At 47.1% G+C, this 19,267-nt stretch overlaps 1 protein-coding gene across 2 annotated transcripts in view; it reads left to right on the forward strand.

Annotated features, from left to right (window-relative positions):
• The window catches only part of THOC1 (THO complex subunit 1), a 1,301,120-nt gene extending 1,282,596 nt beyond the window's left edge, over positions 1–18,524 (forward strand). For both annotated transcript variants that reach the window (XM_069620878.1, XM_069620877.1), the window contains exon 21: positions 18,114–18,524. In XM_069620878.1, coding sequence (XP_069476979.1) covers positions 18,114–18,409 — 296 coding nt within the window. In that variant the 3' untranslated portion in view covers positions 18,410–18,524. The remainder of the gene's footprint in view (positions 1–18,113) is intronic.
• Positions 18,525–19,267: the final 743 nt, after the last annotated feature.

Here is a 19,267-nt window from a genome sequence, read left to right on the forward strand (position 1 = left end):
AGCTACACCGATTATACTTCCGATCAAGGGGGACCCGTTTCGGAATTTTCTACGCCCCTCAAGGGTGAATTTTCGTCAAGTTTTGGCTTTTTGGAGGATTCTGGAAGATCTTTGAGGCCTACCCCGCGTTGAGGTAGCCCAGGACAAAGGAAACACGACTCCTGGATCCAAGCTGTTTATGAGCTACCTCGGATGCAGATTACAGAATGTCTTCAAGGAAGATGAGCACTCTTGGTGCCTCTACTGCCTTCACAATGACAAATTGCACGTGGAGAAGGACTGTGCGTTTTGTAAGAACATGTCCAAGCGGACATTGAGGGATCGTCTTACCCAACTCACCAACTGGCTGGAAGGGAAAAGGCCAGCAGCAGGTGAGAAGAAGTCTGAGCGGTCTCCTAAGACCTTTGAGGGCACTCTGGCGATGGGGACTCAACAAAAGGGAAAGCACTGCGAGTCCGCGGGCACTGGGAGCGCCGATGGTTCGGGCTCCTTGGCTGCCAGGCAGGGCGCGATGTCACTGATGCCATCAACCACGAGCCAACGCTCTGGTTCGGTGAAGAGGAAGTCGGAGAAGCCCCGGTCGATCCCGACGGCGGCTGAGGGGGAGCGAGGCAGCGACCCTCCCCACAAGGTGAAGGCCTCAGGTGCGCCCAAAGTCGCGAAGGCCCCGATTCACCCAGCTAAGGCCTCGATCGAAGGAGTCGTGGCGGCCCTGGTGAAGCCTGTGGAGGCTACCCCAGTGGAGACGACTTCCGGGCCTAGAGTTTCCCTCCCACCCCGGAGGGAATCCTCTTTTCAGCCTATCGATAAGACCCCTGTGAAACTCTGGGTGGAGAAAGGGGGGGCACGGTAGCCATAACGGAAACAGATACCACCTCTGAAGATGAGCTGGCTGGCGTCACAAAGATCCTGGACAAGAAGTTCGAGGAAGTCTGGTCCTACGGGAGGGATCGCTACGAGGCAGACGTAGAAAGCGAAGGTGGAGCCGACGAGGAGCCGCAGACCGTGGAGGAGACAGAGGACCCTACTCCCCAGCCGTCGCTCCCGTCGCAACCGATGCCTATGCCACAGGACAACTCGGGAGCAATCTTGATGGCTATCCAGGCCCTGTGTACGGAGATAAGGACAAGGTTGCCCTTAATCCTAGCGGACGATCCAGTGGCACCTGGACCATCGGCAAGCCCACCGAACAAGCGGAGGCAAATCCATCCTACCCCTCCTTTCCAGCCTTCACCTCCTTCCCCTCCACTGAGGGATGAGACAGGAACGGAGACGACGACGGTGGTGAAGACAGGACAGATCTCCCATCACCTCCTGCCCGGGCCTCCCCTCCCGACGAAATTGGCTCCTTCCACGCCATGATCACAGGGCTTCGGATCTCTTCCAGCTTTGTCCCGAAGAACAGAAGGAGGGTTTCCTCTACCAGCGACGAGAGGCTAAGAGGAAGACCGTCCTCTTAGTACCGTTATTAGACGACATCTGGGACGGAGGACTGTCGCTACTCAAGAACCCATCCACGGCTCCTGTGGAGAGGGACCGGTATGAGAAGTACTGGGCCGAGATTCCGCCCCAATGTGCCTCAGAGCTCAGCCGTCCCCGGATTCGGTGGTCTCCGCAGCGGCCAAGAAGAAATCGGCTGGGGCGACGGGGATCAATTTCCACTTCCCCACCGGACAGCGAGGGGAAGAAACTGGATGCCATGAGGCGACAAGTCATCTCGTCCGCGGAGTTGACCATCAATGCGGCCAACGCCCTCGCGATCGTGGCGCGCTACGACAGGGAGCTGTGGTTCAAGATCAATCCCCTCCTGGGCTTCCTCCCAGACAAGAGGGCGGAAGCCCTTGAAATCCTACAGGAAGGTGAGGTGGCTTCGGACCACGTCATCATGGTGGCCATGGACATCGCAGACACTGGCTTCCTACAGATGGGCAACAGCGTTTGCCTTCGCCGGCGCGGTTGGCTCAAGGCCACCGATTTCCGTCAGGACGTGCAGACCAGGGTGCTGGACATGCCCATCGACAGGAACAACCTGTTCGGCAAGGCAGTGGACGAGTCGCTGCAGGCCATCAAGGCGGACACCGAGACAGCCTGGGCCTTGGGATCTCTCCATCAACGACGGCTGCCCTTTCGGACCTCCGGAGGCAAGTCCCAAGGTGCCTCCAAAGGATTGGGTGGCCGATCCTCGTTGTACCGCCAAGCGGCCTGTTCATCGTCACAGGAGGCCTACAGAGGCCGAAGCAAGGCCGGAGGACGTCGTCGTCAAGGAGGCCAAGGCGCCAAGGCCTCAGCGAAGCAGGATTGAACCAGCCGCGGCATCGGGCCCCCACCGAAGCACCCCGGTGGGAGGCCAGCTGGCGAAATTCGTCAGCGTGTGAGAGTCCATCGCCACCGACCGTTGGGTGCTGGACGCGCTGGCCTATGGGTACACCCTGGAATTCCAAAGAAAATGTCCCACTCTACCACCTGTGGCCAGGAAGGAAAACCACGTCCCACAGCTACTTTTTGAGGTACAAGCAATGCTAAAAAAGGACATGATAGAACTCATCCAGAAGAGGCTCAGGGGCTCCGGAGGGTTCTCGCGGTACTTCCTCATCCGAAAAAAGACCGGCAGTTGGCGACCCATCCTGGACCTTTGTCATCTAAACAAATACATCAAGTCCCAGAAATTCCGGATGGTCACCCTCCAGCACGTGCTGGGACAGCTGGAGGAAGGCGACTTCCTATCGTCGCTGGACTTGGAGAATGCCTACATCCACATCCCCATTCTCTAAGGAAATAGAAAATTCCTACGATTCGTGGTCGAAGGGCGACACTGTCAGTTCAAGGCCCTTCCCTTCGGATTGAAGTCAGCACCCAGGGTCTTCACCAAGTGCCTGGCACCAGTGGCGGCGCGGCTGCGCCTGCAGGGGATCCGCGTCTACCGCTACCTGGACGATTGGCTCATCCGAGCAAAGTAAAGGGAACTCGCCGTTGATCACACGGCGAAGACCGTCCAACTGCTCACGGATCTGGGATTCTCGATCAACTTCGCGAAATCCCACCTGTTACCGTCGCAAGACGCCCTGTTCCTGGGAGCCAGACTCGACATAGTGGCGCAATTGGCTTCGCCGTCGGAGGAAAGGAGGAAAGCCATCCTGGGCAAACTACAACAGCCGTTGACCATGGACGTAGCCAGGGTGAGGTCAATCAAGTCCCTACTCGGCATGATGTCCTCGTGCATCTCCCTCGTGCACCTATGCAGGTTGCGGATGCGACCACTGCAGGAGTTCCTCGATGCCCGTTGGATGCAAGTCGCGGGCAGCTTCGAAGACAGGATCTCACTCAACGAGACTTTCCGCCAAGCGATCCGGTGATGGCGCACCTGTAAAGACCAGAGGGGGGGTCTGTACTTCCGCTCTCTATATGGTATAGGAGAGGCACAGAGGACCCCTGCCAAGATTCTCTATTATTGGTATTGTGGTTGAGCAATCGAGGCCTAGCTTCTCAGGAGGTGATGCAGGCTGTTTCTTAAGTACAGTGTAGTGCCCAAGCACCCACAAAGGAATGTCCACACTGTATCGGTTAAAACACAGTCTTTATATAATTAATATTCGAGGTGATGTACACTATCACGATAACTCACTTTGTACTCCGAAAATCCACAATGGTAAATATATACAGTTCTAAAGTGGTACCACTAATGTTCTCAGATCTCAGTAAAGTGCATACGGTCAGAATGACACACAGATCAAATAAAGAGGAAACCAGCAGTAGAGAGAGGAAGGAAAGCAAGGTGGTTGAACAATTGACAGAATACTGATCACCTGGGCAACCTGTAGAAGATACAAGCCCAGTCCATATATTATTCTCACTAGACTTCCCAATAGTTCTGCAACCCCAAAGTACCTGGCATTGTGGCGTTCCTCGTCGGGGAATCGACAACCCTTCTTGAGTGTGCTCCCTTTCAGGTAGGAGTCGCGGGTCGTCGAACGTCCGACGGAGAACAGGTCAAGCTACGACGGCGAAGTGGCCGTGTCGTTCCTAGCAGTGCTCATTGACGGGGGAAGCGTAAACGTCCTGCAAGGAAGAGGTGTGTGGGGTACCTCGGTGTCGATAGTTCTGGACCGCAAAGAGTTTGAAGAACTGTGGCCCAGCAAGGGCGTCGAGTCGTCGGTGTCTCTGTGGTCTTTGGGTGGCGGGAAACCCACCGGTGGATGCTCCTCGGTACATCGACGGACGGTCAGGCCTTCTCCAGCAGGATACAGCGGCGACTATGCGGACGAGAGCGTCCTTGGATTCAAATGAAGTTCTTAGGCAAACGGGAGCACTGTGGCTCCGGTCGGCGACAGCAGCGGACAACAGTCCGGGCGCTTCTCCTTGGAGTTCCACAGCAGTCCCCGTATCGGTTCGGCAGCCTGTCGAAGGTTTGTCTACCAGGGAGCTTCAGCAAAGATCGGCTGGCGCACGATGGTCCCTCGTAGCTCGGGAAGAGGGCGCCTTACCAGGTCCTCTCTGGGTCAGTCCTTGGAGGCACAACAGCTTTCAGATTGTGAAGGAGAGCAACAGCAATTCTTCTCGTCCAGCAGGGCTTCAAGGTCCAGCTTCAGTTACTCGTCGTAGTGGACTTCAGCTTCTGAACACGATTCCTAGCAGTGAGAGGTCCCCAGATATACTGTTGATTTCCCATTCATTCCACTGGGTCACACTCAAGAATCCAATCACGAATAAGGGCATTCAGGCAGGCAGCCAATCAAGCACACACTGCATTCAGGCCATTCACTTCTCTCCAGACACTCACAAAAAGTTGTGTATTGGGACAAGTACCGAGCCATTCAACACTCCATACTGCATTCATACCGGCTTCGGGCAGGGCTGTCTCAGTCATTCCGCCAAACACCAGATACTAGACACCCACAGCATAGAATGCATTTTCGTCGCACACTCCATTCACCCAGGTCCCACCCACAGGTGTACCCACAACATACGGTCATTGAGAAGGCTCCAGACAGTCTGGTCGGCACTTCTCCACACTACCATACATGGAACTTGCACCCAACGGCCCGTCAGGGGGAAGGGACAAAGGCAGGGCTGCCCGGGACTTCGGGAAGATCAAGGTAACAGGTGATGGACGGCAAGAGGCCACGGGGGCCCTCTTGTCTCCATCAGGAATCTACCGATTCCAATGACAGGGCCTGGGTATCCCAAAATGGAGGACGCTCAGGACACCAGTCATTTCAGCACAGAGCTACCACCAGCCCGTACCCTGCTCTGTGGGTCACAGACAGGTGCCCAAAAACATACACTTGGGGCACAGGGTTGAACCCCTACCCATGGGAGCCATAGGGGTATCCTATGGGTCTGTTCACCAAACCAAAAGAGGGCTGCACCGCCAGGAGTCCCACATGAACTCCTGCATGGAAAACACGACCGAACACACAATAAAAAGCAGTAAAAGACAAGGATAGGGAGGCCCTGTCCCTCCAATGCATTTCCAGCATCACAGCACCCGTGCGCATCTAGCGGCGGGTATGGACTTCCAGACCCTGGCACATCAGGAAACGGTGACGATGGACGCCTCCCTGGGAGGATGGGGAGCGCACACCGGAGATCTCCACGCAAGAGGCCTTTGGCTCCCGGAGGAGAGGTCACTACACATCAATGTCTTGGAGCTGCGGGGAAGAAAACGCAGGGATGATGCACATGTTTTGGGCATGTTCAGAAATTGAGAAGTTCTGGGAGAAAGTAGCTCAGCGACTAAACGAGAAAGGGATCAAGATAAATGTGGGATCAGTGTGGGCATGCATGATAGGGGGGGTTCCCTAGACCGCGCCAATTGAAACATGTGAGAAAGCTCACGGACTTGGCATATATACTTGCCAAGCGCAGAATTGCCATGGGGTGGAAGGCGTGCAATAGACCGAGGGTGGATATCCGGTGGAGTGACCTTCAGAAATTGACCGAAGCCGAAAAGGCAGTACGGCAAGAAGCGGGTAGTAGGGGTGGGGAGGAAGAAGCAGACACCCTGACGGCCTGGAAACACTTAGTTGCTACGTTGTATGGGCCCGCCCAGAACTGCTTAAGCAACCAGGAATCTGTAGAGAATACGGAAGGGGAGGCCCCCCTGGAAGAAGAAGCAGATTGTGAAGCGGAGTAGGCTCGAGTTGAGGGGAGGGTAAGGGGTAGACGGCAGATACTTAATGATATCTACAAGATGCTGAAGTATTATGATAAGTACCGCTGGTTCTGTTGAATGTTGATTGTTTGTTGTAAAAACCAATAAAATTGTTTTTTTTTTTAAACCCATCCTTTTTATACCATCCAAACCTTGAGAGCAAATATACACAAATAAGTGAAACAAATAGCCAGTAGTGACCCTAGAAAACAAGAACTGATCAGAGAGATACGCACAAAGTACAAAAATCGCATCAAACAACATAAATGCCTAAAACACCAAAGAGATGCTGAGTACATGTTGAAAGCTATTGCTACTTAATCTAGTGGTGAAGTTTGGAAATTATTAAAGTTGCCAATTACTAATTTAACATAACTCCCCCTCAATGTAATAACTGAGGCGAGATGGGTAACTCGCTTCTCAGAAATATTTGCTAAGCCAGATAATCAACCGCTGACCTCAGAATATGGTAAAGATCCAAATGGACAGCTCATATTTGACCAATTAGATATTAAATTATTAATTGGTAAATTAAGTACATGCCGAGCCCCTGGGCCAGATGTCCTAAAAATTGCATCTTAAAAGCTAATCCTAACTGGTGGGCGAATATCATGCACATGATATTTATCAAAATTGTTAAAACTGGAACAATACCCGACTCTTGGAAGAGATCGATAATTATACCTATATTTAAAAAGGAAATCGACTCGATCCTCTGAATTATCGTCCTCTCGCACTTTTGGACATAGGCAAAATATTTGCAAGGCTCATACTTGGAGACCTGCTAAAGTGGTTAAAAAACACAACCCAAGTTGATGAATATCAAGCCGGGTTTGTAGCTGGGCTTGGAACCACTGAAAACCCACTTATTCTAAATACCATCAAATATCAAGCCATAGTAAGTAACCAGCCTGTTATTTAGCATTCATAGACTTTAGTCAAGCGTTCGATGTTAGACCAAGAGAGCGTCTATGGCAAAAAAATGGAAGATGCTGATTGCCCGAGATATTTCCTAAACTTAAATAACTTTATTCTGGAACATCGATTCAAATACAGTTGAACCAACAGGGTCTATTATCTAACCCAATAATGACGCATAGAGGCCTGAAACAATGGTGTATCTTGGATGTCACCCTTTTTAATTTTTACATAAAAGACATCAACTCGACCCTGGATGTAATAAGATGCTTCCCACCTAAAATAGGAGGTCAGCCCATACACTGGTTATTAAACATCAATGATTTAGTCATAGCAGACTTAACCCCAATAGGACTCCAAAGAAAGCTTTCTGCCCTTCAATTATATGCAACTAAAAATCTACTTGTGATTAACACAAAAAAATCCAACACCTTAATAATATTGAGCTGTAAATCTAAGAAAACGCAATACAAATGGACTATTGCTAAACCGCTTGACTTCGTACAAGAATACAAATATATAGGTGTAACTATTAAGATTAATATGACAGATTTGGCTTACAAAAATGAAATAAGATCTAAAATGGAAATGTTAACTTCGCAGGCCAAACTTGTACAAAACAGATACGCCAAATATTCATGCATTCCCATAATATCATTTTATAAACAAAAAGTTGTGCCCACAATTACATATGGTGCAAAAACAAAATCTCAATAATATCACCCTGACTGGAATATGATTGAAGCCGTATGTTGGAAATCTTTTCTATGTCTGCCTAAAAGCTTTCCGATTTAAATAATTAGGTTCGAATTGGGACTAATTTCCATACAATGGTAGATTGGCACATATGAACTTTATGCAGAAAATGCTTATTAGCAAATCTGGACAAACCAACACTACTTACAGTTCTTGCTAAAGCACTAATAAATAAACATTATACATTGATTGCTCCATCTTTGCAGAGATTTAAGAACATAATGGAATTAGCTGAAATTGATCACTTCTCAAAGAACAACCTGAGTTAGCAACACAAAAAAAGAGAAATTATGAATGGATACTGTTATGGGACAAATGTAACAAATTTAAAGCATTTAAATCTGGCAATTTCGTATTAAAATCTTTGCATCAAATGCCAACATACATTTGTAAATTCCCAGATCAGAAATATAGATCTCATATTATGAAACTACATTTTAACTTGTGGCCAACCAAATCGCTACTAGCGCAGAAAAGTAGCCTTACAGTTCAGGATACTTCATGTAGGTTTTGTAAATTACAATCTGAAGAGGAGACTCTAGAGTACTTGTTAACACAGTGCCCCAAGTTGGTTGCCTGGAGAAAAGAATGCTTCTACAAGCACCTGAGAGTATTTCACTTATTAGACGCAAAACAAATGTGGCATAAGATTTTCAGTGCAAGTAAAATATCACTGAATATTGCTACAATTAAGTATTTATTTCGGCTAACCCTTCAAGCAGCACCATTTGTCCCTATGTAAATTGTTATAGTAGCCAAACTAACATATAGAACATCAAGCTAATAATAGAAATCTGCATTAAATGCAATAACTGTTGTATGATGTTGAGAGCTGAGTATTGGTATGAGGATTCCCTTGTATCCGCATAACAACTATACATATCTATGCTCTGGCTTCACGCCAAGGGCCCAAAGGGAAGATGCTCTATATCGCTCCCAATCCTAGTTTTAACATGTCATCATATAGATGCCCACATATTTTTATTTAGAATATGGATTTTATCATGTTTTAAAATGTTTTCTACTGTTTTATTATGTTTTATAATGATTTGGGATAAGGTTTAATCAAATGCACACAAATAAAAATAAATAAATATAACAGAATGTGACTTAACAGACGTTCTGGACAAGGGCACAACCGTTGAACTTGTCCTTTCCTTGCATAATGCCATCACAAATCCCCTCATGGAGCTATGCTATTCCTGCTCGGGGCCAGCAGTTCACAAGGATTTTGCAAAGAAGTACAGACCAGGCTCTTCCGACCCAGAGTTCCTACCCAGGTATCATCCCATGACAGTCTGGTAGTACAGGCAGCTACTGTTGGAAACAAGGCAAGCGCCTACCTCTTCCTACCTCCTGACAGGGATGACAAATGCTACGACACTCTGGCCAAAACAAATTTAATCTCGGACAGCTGTAAAAGCGTTTTGTGCACTTGCCAAATATACACACACCCCATGTCTGTGGTGGCTGAGGTAAAACAAAAGGGTTGATGGCTGGAAGGTTTAGAATTAATCTTAACCACTGGCATGGCTCTGGGCAACCCTCCAGACCATCGTTCTTCGCCTGCCAAGCCATTACAAAAGGGGAAACACCATATGCAAATCAAGCTTGGTCTCACTCCAAAAAGTGCAGTCCAGCCTGAACAGCTTGGTCACATCCATTCTGCACGAGACCACAAGCATCCCCAAACATGTTTCGGCCTCATCAGTGAGGAGTAGCTTGGGTCTTTGAGCCCAGCAGGCACGAGACCCACGTCTGGGTATACCCATACCACTCGGGGTGACTATAGAAAGACAACGAACTAACACCAGAGCCGTTTACCCGACATGTCCCAATACAAGGGTCAGGCAGTTGACAATAGCTACGCACACCTGATGGCCCTTTCCCTTCCCCACAGGTTTAAAAGGCGCAGCACAAGAGTACACTATGAGCAAGGCTGAACGCACGAGGAAGCAGCTATTCCGGTCCGGCAGTTCAAACAGAGGAGAAAGGCGGCAAGACCTAAAATGACGAGGAGTAGAGAATTGCCCTTGCCCTTTTCTACTCAGACCTGCAAAGCCTCCGAAAGAGAACTCATAAGACCAGGTAGTCCAGCTGGCGTGTGGTGTATCAGATGTCAACGGTGCCCGGAGCCTTCCCGCACTGATAACCAAGGCGGGAAGACGCACTTGCTACCGTGGTACCGTCCTTTACTCCAGAGGCAAGAAAAGCCAACGGATTCAGCACAGCTGGTGAGTCGGCGGAGAGAGGACTGTGTTGAGCCCAAGGTTGCGAACTGTAACATTGTATGAACATTTGAACAAAGAACTTGTGTGTGAAAGCTTGAAAGAAGTGAAGGACTAGCTGCAGAGTGGTTAGGCGCCACGTGGGTGCTAATTTGAAGGACTCTGGCTGGTCCCCTTAGTTGAAACTACAAGTACCAGGAGGCCCTAGAAAGGCTGGCGTGAGGAGTCAGAGGGGTCATACAAGGGTCGAGTCAAACCCCTTGTACAATCAAAAGTCTGACACATTGACAAGAAGCAGAGCAAAGGAAAGTGAATCCCACATTGGGAGAAAGCAAAGTGAACTGTTTATTTGGCAAATGTGAACCTGGCTGAGGGATGCCTGCGAATTCTGGTGAACAGTAATACACCCGTGAACATTGTTTCGACAAGAGTGAACCCGGAGGAGGGTTGTCCACCACAGTGAATGGTTGTTTAAAAAGATACTGAGACTCTTGAATGTTTGTTATTGAAAGGCCGTAGTGAACCTGACCTAGGGAGGTCCATGTTGTATGAGGGATCGGAGCCCGGCCGAGGGGGATCCTAAGGCGAAGAGTAATAGCCCCATGAAGATTTATTGAAGGAACCTTTGTTTTTGTTGATTGTAACACATCGGGTCCTCTGAAATTTTGGAAACTGTTACCTTGTACTGCCGAGGCCCAGGAGTGTGCTGTGCTCAGGAGTCCCGCCTTGTCCCGTGCTAAAAACTTGGCGATGGGAGACCCCAGCCATTCCATCCTGACTTATCATTTTGAGAGCACTTCTTTCTTTTCTGTTGAACATTATCCCACACTATTTTGTAACTTAGCTGTAAGTATTGCACTAGGTTTTTTGTATAGGCCCTTTTTATTTGACAGGACGCCACTAGGACTCCCTTATTATTTGATGGTCGAGCTTACTCCCATCATATATTTAGGTTTAGATTAGGCATTTTTCTCACCCATTTATACAGTTTAATAAACACCCTTTAACTGCGATCACTTGTGTCCGTCTTTACTGTTGCCACCATGAGTTCCTTACACAAGCCATTACAAAAAGGGAAAGACCACATGCAAATTAGGCTTGGTCCCACCTGAAAAGGGGCAGGCCAGCCCGAACTGCTTGGTAGCATCCATTCTGCATGAGACCACAAGCATCCCCAAACATGTTTTGGCCTCTTAGAGCCTCATCGGTAAGGAGTAACTTGGGTCTCTAAGCCCAGCAAGCACGGAACCCTCATCTGGGCATACTCCCACTCAGAGCACCTCTTTGCAGACTTATGCCATGCTACACCAATAAGGGGACATCTGTCGCATCATTTGCAACAATAGAGCGCTACTCTTTCAGACATTTGGATGTTTCAGGTGATTTCTCAGATCGCGCCCTGTTGGCCAGACCACCTTCTGTTCCAGACCCACTGCTCCTGCAAGAGATTCCCTCTCATCTGGAGAAGGGTGCCATAGAGTTGTTACCGGTACAGGAGAGGAACAGGGGGTGGTACTCCCATTATGTTTTTGGTCCCAAAAAAAGACGGAAATCTGAGACCCATCTTGGACCTGAGGTGCTTCAACAAGTTCCTCAGGAAAGACAAGTTCAAGATGGTTACACTCTCGCAAATCCTCCTGGCCCCAGACATTCAGGATTGGTTGGTGCCACTCAACCTACAGGATGCTTACTTCTATGTACCGATCCATCCAGCACAGAAATCGGCTCAGGTTAGTCATAGGCAGCACTCACTACCAGTTTTGATTTTTGCCTTTTGGGCTTACCTCCACATGAGGAATGTCACCAAGGTGTAGGCGATACTGGCAGTGTGACTGACATGATTCAAGTCTCGAGCAAAGACGCAAAGGATATCCTGGGATGGCGGGAGAACAGTTTTGCCAACCGTGTCCAGAGGCGACCGTAGCAATAGAGACACGTCTCTGAAAGGGTGTTAGTTCAGTTGAACGAGCTGCCTGGGAGCGAGTTGTCGTCCCTGGCGGAGACAAAACTTCAAATAAACCTGTTGAACCTGTTGGTGCGGAGGGCTGTCAGACTGACAGCCTTTTTGTCCTCCATACAGGGAAAGACTGTCCTGATCAGGACTGACAACACAGTAGCCATGCACAACATCAAAGGTGTAGCATCACTCCCTCTGTGAAGAGAAGCAATGCAGCTCTGGTGCTGGGCGTTACAGAACAAGATCTCACTATCTACAATTCGCCTTGCCAGGAAGGAGAATACGATGGGAGGCGCTCTGAGCAGGGATGGGTCGGTCTCCCACGAGTGGGAGCTGTGCCAGGTGGATCTCTTGATATCCAGTGTGAAAAGAAAGTGCAAACTTTTCTCCTCTGGGGAATTTCCCCAGAGAAGAGCACTGGGGGACGCATTGGTGGTGAACTGGAACTTCCACGTATGCGTTACCATCGATTCCAGTCATTCCTCAAGTGATTAGGAGGTTGCAAAATTACGGAGAAACCATGATCCTGATTTCCCCGGACTGGGCCAGGAGTACATGGTACCCAGTCCTTCTGGATATGGGCATTTGTCCTGCGCATAGTCTTCCCCGGATCCAGACATTCTCTCTCAGGGGTGGTGGGGCTGGTTCTTCATCTGAGCATACACACACGCTTAACCTGCATGCCTGTTTTCTGAAAGGCCAAGATACAGGGATTGGGACCTTCCGGAAGACGTGATGGATGTGTTTCTTTCGGCCCAAAGGCCAGCAACTAATGCTCTATACAGCTGTCGTTGGAAAAGACCGAACACCGGATGGGGACCCTTTTTCTGAGACATCTCAAAGGTTTTGTCTTTTCTGCTTCATCTGTCAAAGCAGGGCCTTCAGGTTGCCACCATCAAGGGTTATTTAGCAGTGCTATCCTTTTTAAGTGCACGCCAGAACAAGGGTCATGTTTCACAATACCCTTGGTGGTCCAATTTTTGAAAGGCCTAACAACTTCCCCCTGATCCCCTTAGTGTTGACGTCATGGGACCTGAACCTGGTGTTAACATGCATTATGGCCTCTCCATTTGAGCCATTGCATTTGTGTCCTCTGAGACCTCTTTCATGGAAAACAGCTTTTTTGGTTGCTATTCCCTCCGCTCGAAGAGTGAGCCGATTGCAGGCCCTGTCCTGTAAGCCGCCTTTTATATATTTTTTCCAAGGACAAGTTGACTCTTGGAGCAGGCCCTTCATTCCTTCCAAGGTTCTTTCGGAATTCCACTTGTTGCAGACAATTTGTTTGCCAGCCTACTACCCACCTCTTCATCCATCTAAGGAGGAAGAAAGGCTGCATAGACTCGATCCCAAGAGCGCTCTGAGTTTTTACATCGCCAGGACAAGGCAATTCAGATTGCAAGACCAACTGTTCATTGGTTATATCGGCCCGAAAATGGGAAAAGGAATAACAAAGCCAACCATTCCAAGATGGATAGTGCTTTGTGTTTCTGAATGCTACACCAGAGCGGGTAGGCAGATTTCTTAAAGCTTCAGGGCACACTTCATTCGGGGTATGGCAGCTACCTTGGCTCTTCAAAGAGGGGAACCTGTAAAGGATATCGGTCAGGCCGCAACGTGTTCCTCTATACACACATTTGCAAAACACTAATGCTTGGACACAGCATCCTCAAAGGAGTCTTGCTTTGGCAGGGCTGTCCTCCAGCAAGTGGTGGCATAATCACCATGGAGTTCGCTCGTTCCCTCTATAACTTCTTACTGCTATGGGAGTCTATATAAGATGAGGAATCCATCGGAGAACACAATCCATTAGAACAAATGACTTGCCCCTGGTTATGTTCTTTCTGATGGATGTTCCTCACAAAATGTCCTCATCGCCTTCCCAACTTAACCCTCTGATAAGGAGCTCTCTAATAAAATGATACGATGACTCCACTTTAATACTTAGGTTACTACTTTTTATCTGTAATACCTAACACGGTTGTGCAAAGGGAAAAAAGGCAACTGAGGTTGCGGGGCGCTGAACACACTATTTGTACCGGCATCGTCACGTCACATCCGGTCATGAAGACGACGGCTCGATCTCCTTGAGAGTTCCCGGGAGCTGCAAAGCATGTGAAAATGTATCTAAAATGAGGAATCCAAGGGAGAAACATCCATCGGGGAAGAACGTTACCAGGGGATATTAATTATTTTGATTTTAACTTTGCATTTATTTACTTATACAAACACTTTAACATCAACGCCAGTGTTTAATTATGCTTGGCCCTTCCCCCGACCCAAAAAACAAATGTTTGTTTACTTCTTGAACATAATCTAAAGGCTAAGGGGCTTTAGGATTGTCATGGGAAACCTCTTGTTAGGTTTGTAGTTTGGCTCCCTGCTTGCCAGGGCCCATGTCTAGTTGAGTTATTGGGGTGTGCCACCATCCTTCGGGGAAACCCAACCTTTTGTGAATGTTGCCCCTAAGAGGGGTAACGTTTTAATACCACGCAGATCGTTGTGTCCTACCCTTTGCCCAGGTACTCTACGTTCCATCTAAAGGGGGTGCACTTGCTTCACCCTCCCACCTTGCTACCGAGGGACCCCATTCCTCCTGGAAGGAACCCATGTGATCATTCACCACTGCCGGCAGCTTTTCGATCACCAAGGTGTCCTTTGACTTTTTTTGCCCCCATTCTTTTTTCGTAGGAACCCTACCACACTTCAAATTTTGGGCAATCCCCAATCTCCCTGCTGTAAACATCACCTCCCACATTCTGGGGAAACTATATTCCTCCCGATCTTTGGGGAGATGCACAGCAGCACGTGGAGAGACTCTTAACTGCAATTGTTCCCCCATTTTTTCCTTCATCCAAGATCAGCCCAGAAAGTACATAATATCGGACAATGCCACCACATATCGGAGAGCCCATCTGGCCACACCCTTTAGGACATTGTGGGGAGACCCCTTGAAACATTCTAGATATCTTCAGGGGGTCCCCGTGCCAGCCCTGCACAATCTTAAAATGATGCTCCATGGTGGAGGTAAACGGATTCCCATGAAAGGTAACCTTGAAAATGTTTGCATACTCCTCTGAGATTCCTCTCCCCGCAACCCTGCTAGCTCCACCCAATAACTTGTACATGTTTGCCTGCCCCACATGTCCGCTAATCAGTAATTTATAGAGTCTGAAGAGGATTCAATTTCTAGATGTGGAAGAGTTAAGAGCGCTTTCAAATGGAGTCTGGCCTCTCGACAGATTTTCATTCCACTTTTCGTCCGTGAATATACCTCTGAGGCGGAGATAGTCAAAAATGGAGGGTGACTCATTGCCCAGAACCGCCCTCAATGTCTCATAATCCAGGAAAAGACCATCCTTATTCAGTTGATCTTCCCTCTCAAGACCTCCATCTGGCCACTGTTGGGCGTGATGGAAACCCTTGGCGCCTTAAGTCAAGTGGAAGACCCCAAACTGATGACCTACTTGAAACACTTGTGTATAGGCGCATTATAAATGCCATATCATAAATCATTTCATATTATAGGGTAAGGCCAGTGGGGAAGTAAGAGGACCAGTAGCCCTGTTCTTTTTCTATTTCCAGAGAACTCCCGAAGTAGAGTGATCCCTAAGCCGCTTGGGGATGTCGTTATACGGGCCCCAGAGAAAATCTCTAACCTCCCCAGGTGAGCAAAATTTCCTCTAGGTAGGTACAATATGTTCTCGGGTCATCCCTCAAGTGTTCGAGTAGAACACAGAACTGGGCGGCTTGATAGTACAAATGGAACTCTGGGAGACCAAATCCACCCTTGTCCATCAGGAAGAGTGAGCCTCGTTCTTTTCAACCTTGATTTTTTTATTCTGCCATATGAATCTGTTTATCGCACTGTTAAACTCACTGAAAAAGCTATCTGGGATGATAGTCGGGAGGGCAGTGAAGAGGTACAGAAAACACTGCAAGATGTTCATCTTAACTGATGTCATGTGGCCGTACCATGAACAGGTTAATGGGTCCCACAGCGTAAGATCTAACGTCACTAGTTCCAGCAATTCTTGGAATAGAGATGCCAGGTCCCTTGTAATAGAGACGCCCAAGTATTTGATGCCCTTTTTTCCACCCGCATTCCCTAAATCACCACCCAGGGATTTCTACGCAAGAATAAAACAAAAAGGAGACTTTTTTTGCACTGGTTTATAACCTGCAGGAAGTGTCTTGGTGATGCTACTGCCTAAAGGGATGATCTTTATTACAAATCAGTTGGAAAAATAGGCTTCAATGTTTATGAACTTGCGGAGTTCCACTGTTCATTCAAATACTGTATTAAATGCACAACCAAAGTTTGCCAGCATAACCAATGTAAAAAAACAGTTGTCATTCATCATGTTTGAGTCCTAATGGATACCTTCCTCTCACAAATTTCTCATCTTTTCAAATGGCTCCAGGTACAGATGAGAGCAGGAAAATGTTAAACAGCAACACAGGATTGGTCTACTGGCTTTAGTCTGGTCTGGCTTAGTCATAGCATCATGGGCACCACTGGTGGTGGATGGACAATATCTCAGATACTTGGTATATCAGAGATGCACATGCCCCCCATACCTCAGTTCCCTTTTCCTGTGTTTCCCCTTGCACCACTGGGTGTGTTCTGGGACCTTGCCCTCTGTGTATACTCAGGTCATGATTTTTCTTGCAATGAGTTTTCATCTGTCAGTGGGCTGTACATGTCCCCAGAGCCGAACATTGCAGATGTTTATGCCAACCTTCTGGGTGAGGTTTTGTGCTTTGAAAAAATCAACATGCAGGGGCCCTACGCATTACTGTTTAGTCTGGTAGCAAACGAGGCATACGAATAAACTGACATCCTTTGAATGCAAAGTAATAGGTGGTCGTCCCGTTCAGCGGTGCTTGAAAGAATCCTGTTCTTCACCTTTGTGAAGAACCTTCTTCTGCTCTCTCAGTACAAAAAAGTGGTGAAAAGCACAGTCCTGCTACTGGAGACTGGCATGCTTTTACATGGCAGTTCAATTGTGCTTTTGGACTCTGTTGAGCGTGAAAAATTAGGTGGAATGTAGGTATGGTAGCACACGTGGATGACGCCGGACTGGACCGCACCACAGCCCCCTGGCGATAGTCTTTGCCTGGAGCTATTTAAATAAGATACATAATCAGAACAAACCTTAGCAAAGATAAGTCAGTTTTAATGTATTCATATCAATAAAAAGCCTAGATAGAATTACAAACTTAAGTCATATGTAAGTAGATTTTAAACTTAAGGTTAAAGACCAACAAACACATGTTTTGGATATTGTGAATTTTTTGGCTGCGCAGGTCAGTCTGTCCTGTAATCCATATTGTGTGCCAGCTCCTCTTCAGGCAATCGCTCTTCCTGTAGGATTTTGCTGTATTGTGAACCTGTCATAACAAATGCTTCAAGGTTTTGAGTTGACTGAATGTTGGGTATCCTGCTGAGCTTTGTAATGTAGTAAGGCCCACCTTGACACAAGCTGTAAACTGAGTACGTATTCACACTATGATCAATGATGTCCCCAATATTTTCTACATTGGACAAGAGAAAAGAGAAAACCATATAAACCAACAGGCGCTTGAACACCTCTGGCATAAACCATCCACAAGTCCCTTAATCCCACGATAATCTGTTCTTGTCTCGATTTACCATTACTCATCGTGGACTGTTTCTTTTCATGAAACAGCATACTTAAGTATGTTTTTGTTCACTAGCCATTTCATAGTATATAGTATGGCATGTGTGTGAGAATTCCTGCATTTCCTGGCACAAGTGTCACCTTTGTTGCATGTCTTGGCAATACAGACATGTTTGAGAAGTTAAATACAGTTGACCAATCTGTCTCATTCATCATTTTAAGATCATTGCACTGATCATTTGCAATGCCTTCTATTGATAAAAACGTGCTTTGTGAATCTCACTAAAATGTAGTTTGGCTGTGCAGAACAAACCCAGCTACACCTTTGCAGTTGTGCCATGATGTCCATGAATTTTTACACTGTAACTGTGACTAACACATTATCGATTCATTGGCATAATAAAATGACCAGTCTTTATGTTGGCTTCTCGTGAAAGTAGAATTGCTTTTTCTCTTTTCAGGTCCTGATCTGGCAACACAGAAACCAGTGACGGGGGAAATAATAGAATCTTTTGCTAATAAGCTTGGCGAAGATTGGAAAACTCTGGCCCCTCACTTGGAGATGAAAGAAGCAGATGTTCGAGACATTGAGTGCGACAGTGAGGATGTAGAAATGAGGGCTAAACTACTGCTGGTCAGCTGGATGGATCGCGAGGGGCTCCAGGCCACACCTGAAAACCTAATTGTAGCCTTGAATAATGCACAACTAAGCGACCTTGCTGAACATTTGTCAAATGACACTGAAAACAGTAGTTGACTCAGAATGCCACTTTCATTTTAAAATGTTTTGAATCAATTGTAATATTGGTCACAACATAACAAGTAGAGAGGACTGATTATGTTGTGATGTAAATAAAAGCATTTTGTAGATATTAGTGCTTTTTAGTGGTCATGAACAATCATAACTATTTTAAGTTCTTCATATGACTATAAATATTTACATGGCATAGGGATGAAGAAATGTCCACAGAGAACATAAACATGTGGCCCTCATATAGCAAAATCGATTTATTTTTTACAGCATTTCTTGAAACTGCTTACTGCTTGTTGTTGGTTATCTGATGCTGCATGTGGTTGAGAAGAAAATATATTTTAAATCCTAAAGAAATTGTCATCCATGTTTCCCTGTGGCCTATCAATTAATGTTGCTTGCTGTGGCAACCTAGAAGGAGGTGGTTTGAATGTAGTTGTATTGAAATAAAATATAAAACGCCTCACTGACCCTATTGCTAAAAGGGAATTCCCTTCCTAACAAAACAAAACTAAGGTACTAGTCGACAGTCCAAAGTAAAATAGTCCTCAGTCCCAAACTTATTTACTAAGCTGGTCCTACCACTTAGAAAAGATGTAAAAGAAATAGGTTGAGTTCCCTACTCTCTGGGTTTTTCACCACAATCTCTCTCTGGCATCCCAGGAATCCCTCCTGGTTCTGCATCCAATAATTATCAGTTAATAACAGTTCCCCTCAAAGAAACCGTTCTTGGCAGTCTATAAAGATTCATCAAAAGTTTCTCCAAAGTTCGAACAAAAGTCTCAAGTTCCTGAAAACACAAAATGTCAAAATTTCTTTAGGTGGATGGGATGTTTCCCTGATGCCTCTTCGCCATTTTGGTTG

The sequence above is a fragment of the Ambystoma mexicanum genome, chromosome 5q (assembly GCF_040938575.1).
Source record: "Ambystoma mexicanum isolate Mex_15411 chromosome 5q, UKY_AmexF1_1, whole genome shotgun sequence".
Classification (NCBI taxonomy): Eukaryota; Metazoa; Chordata; class Amphibia; order Caudata; family Ambystomatidae; genus Ambystoma; species Ambystoma mexicanum.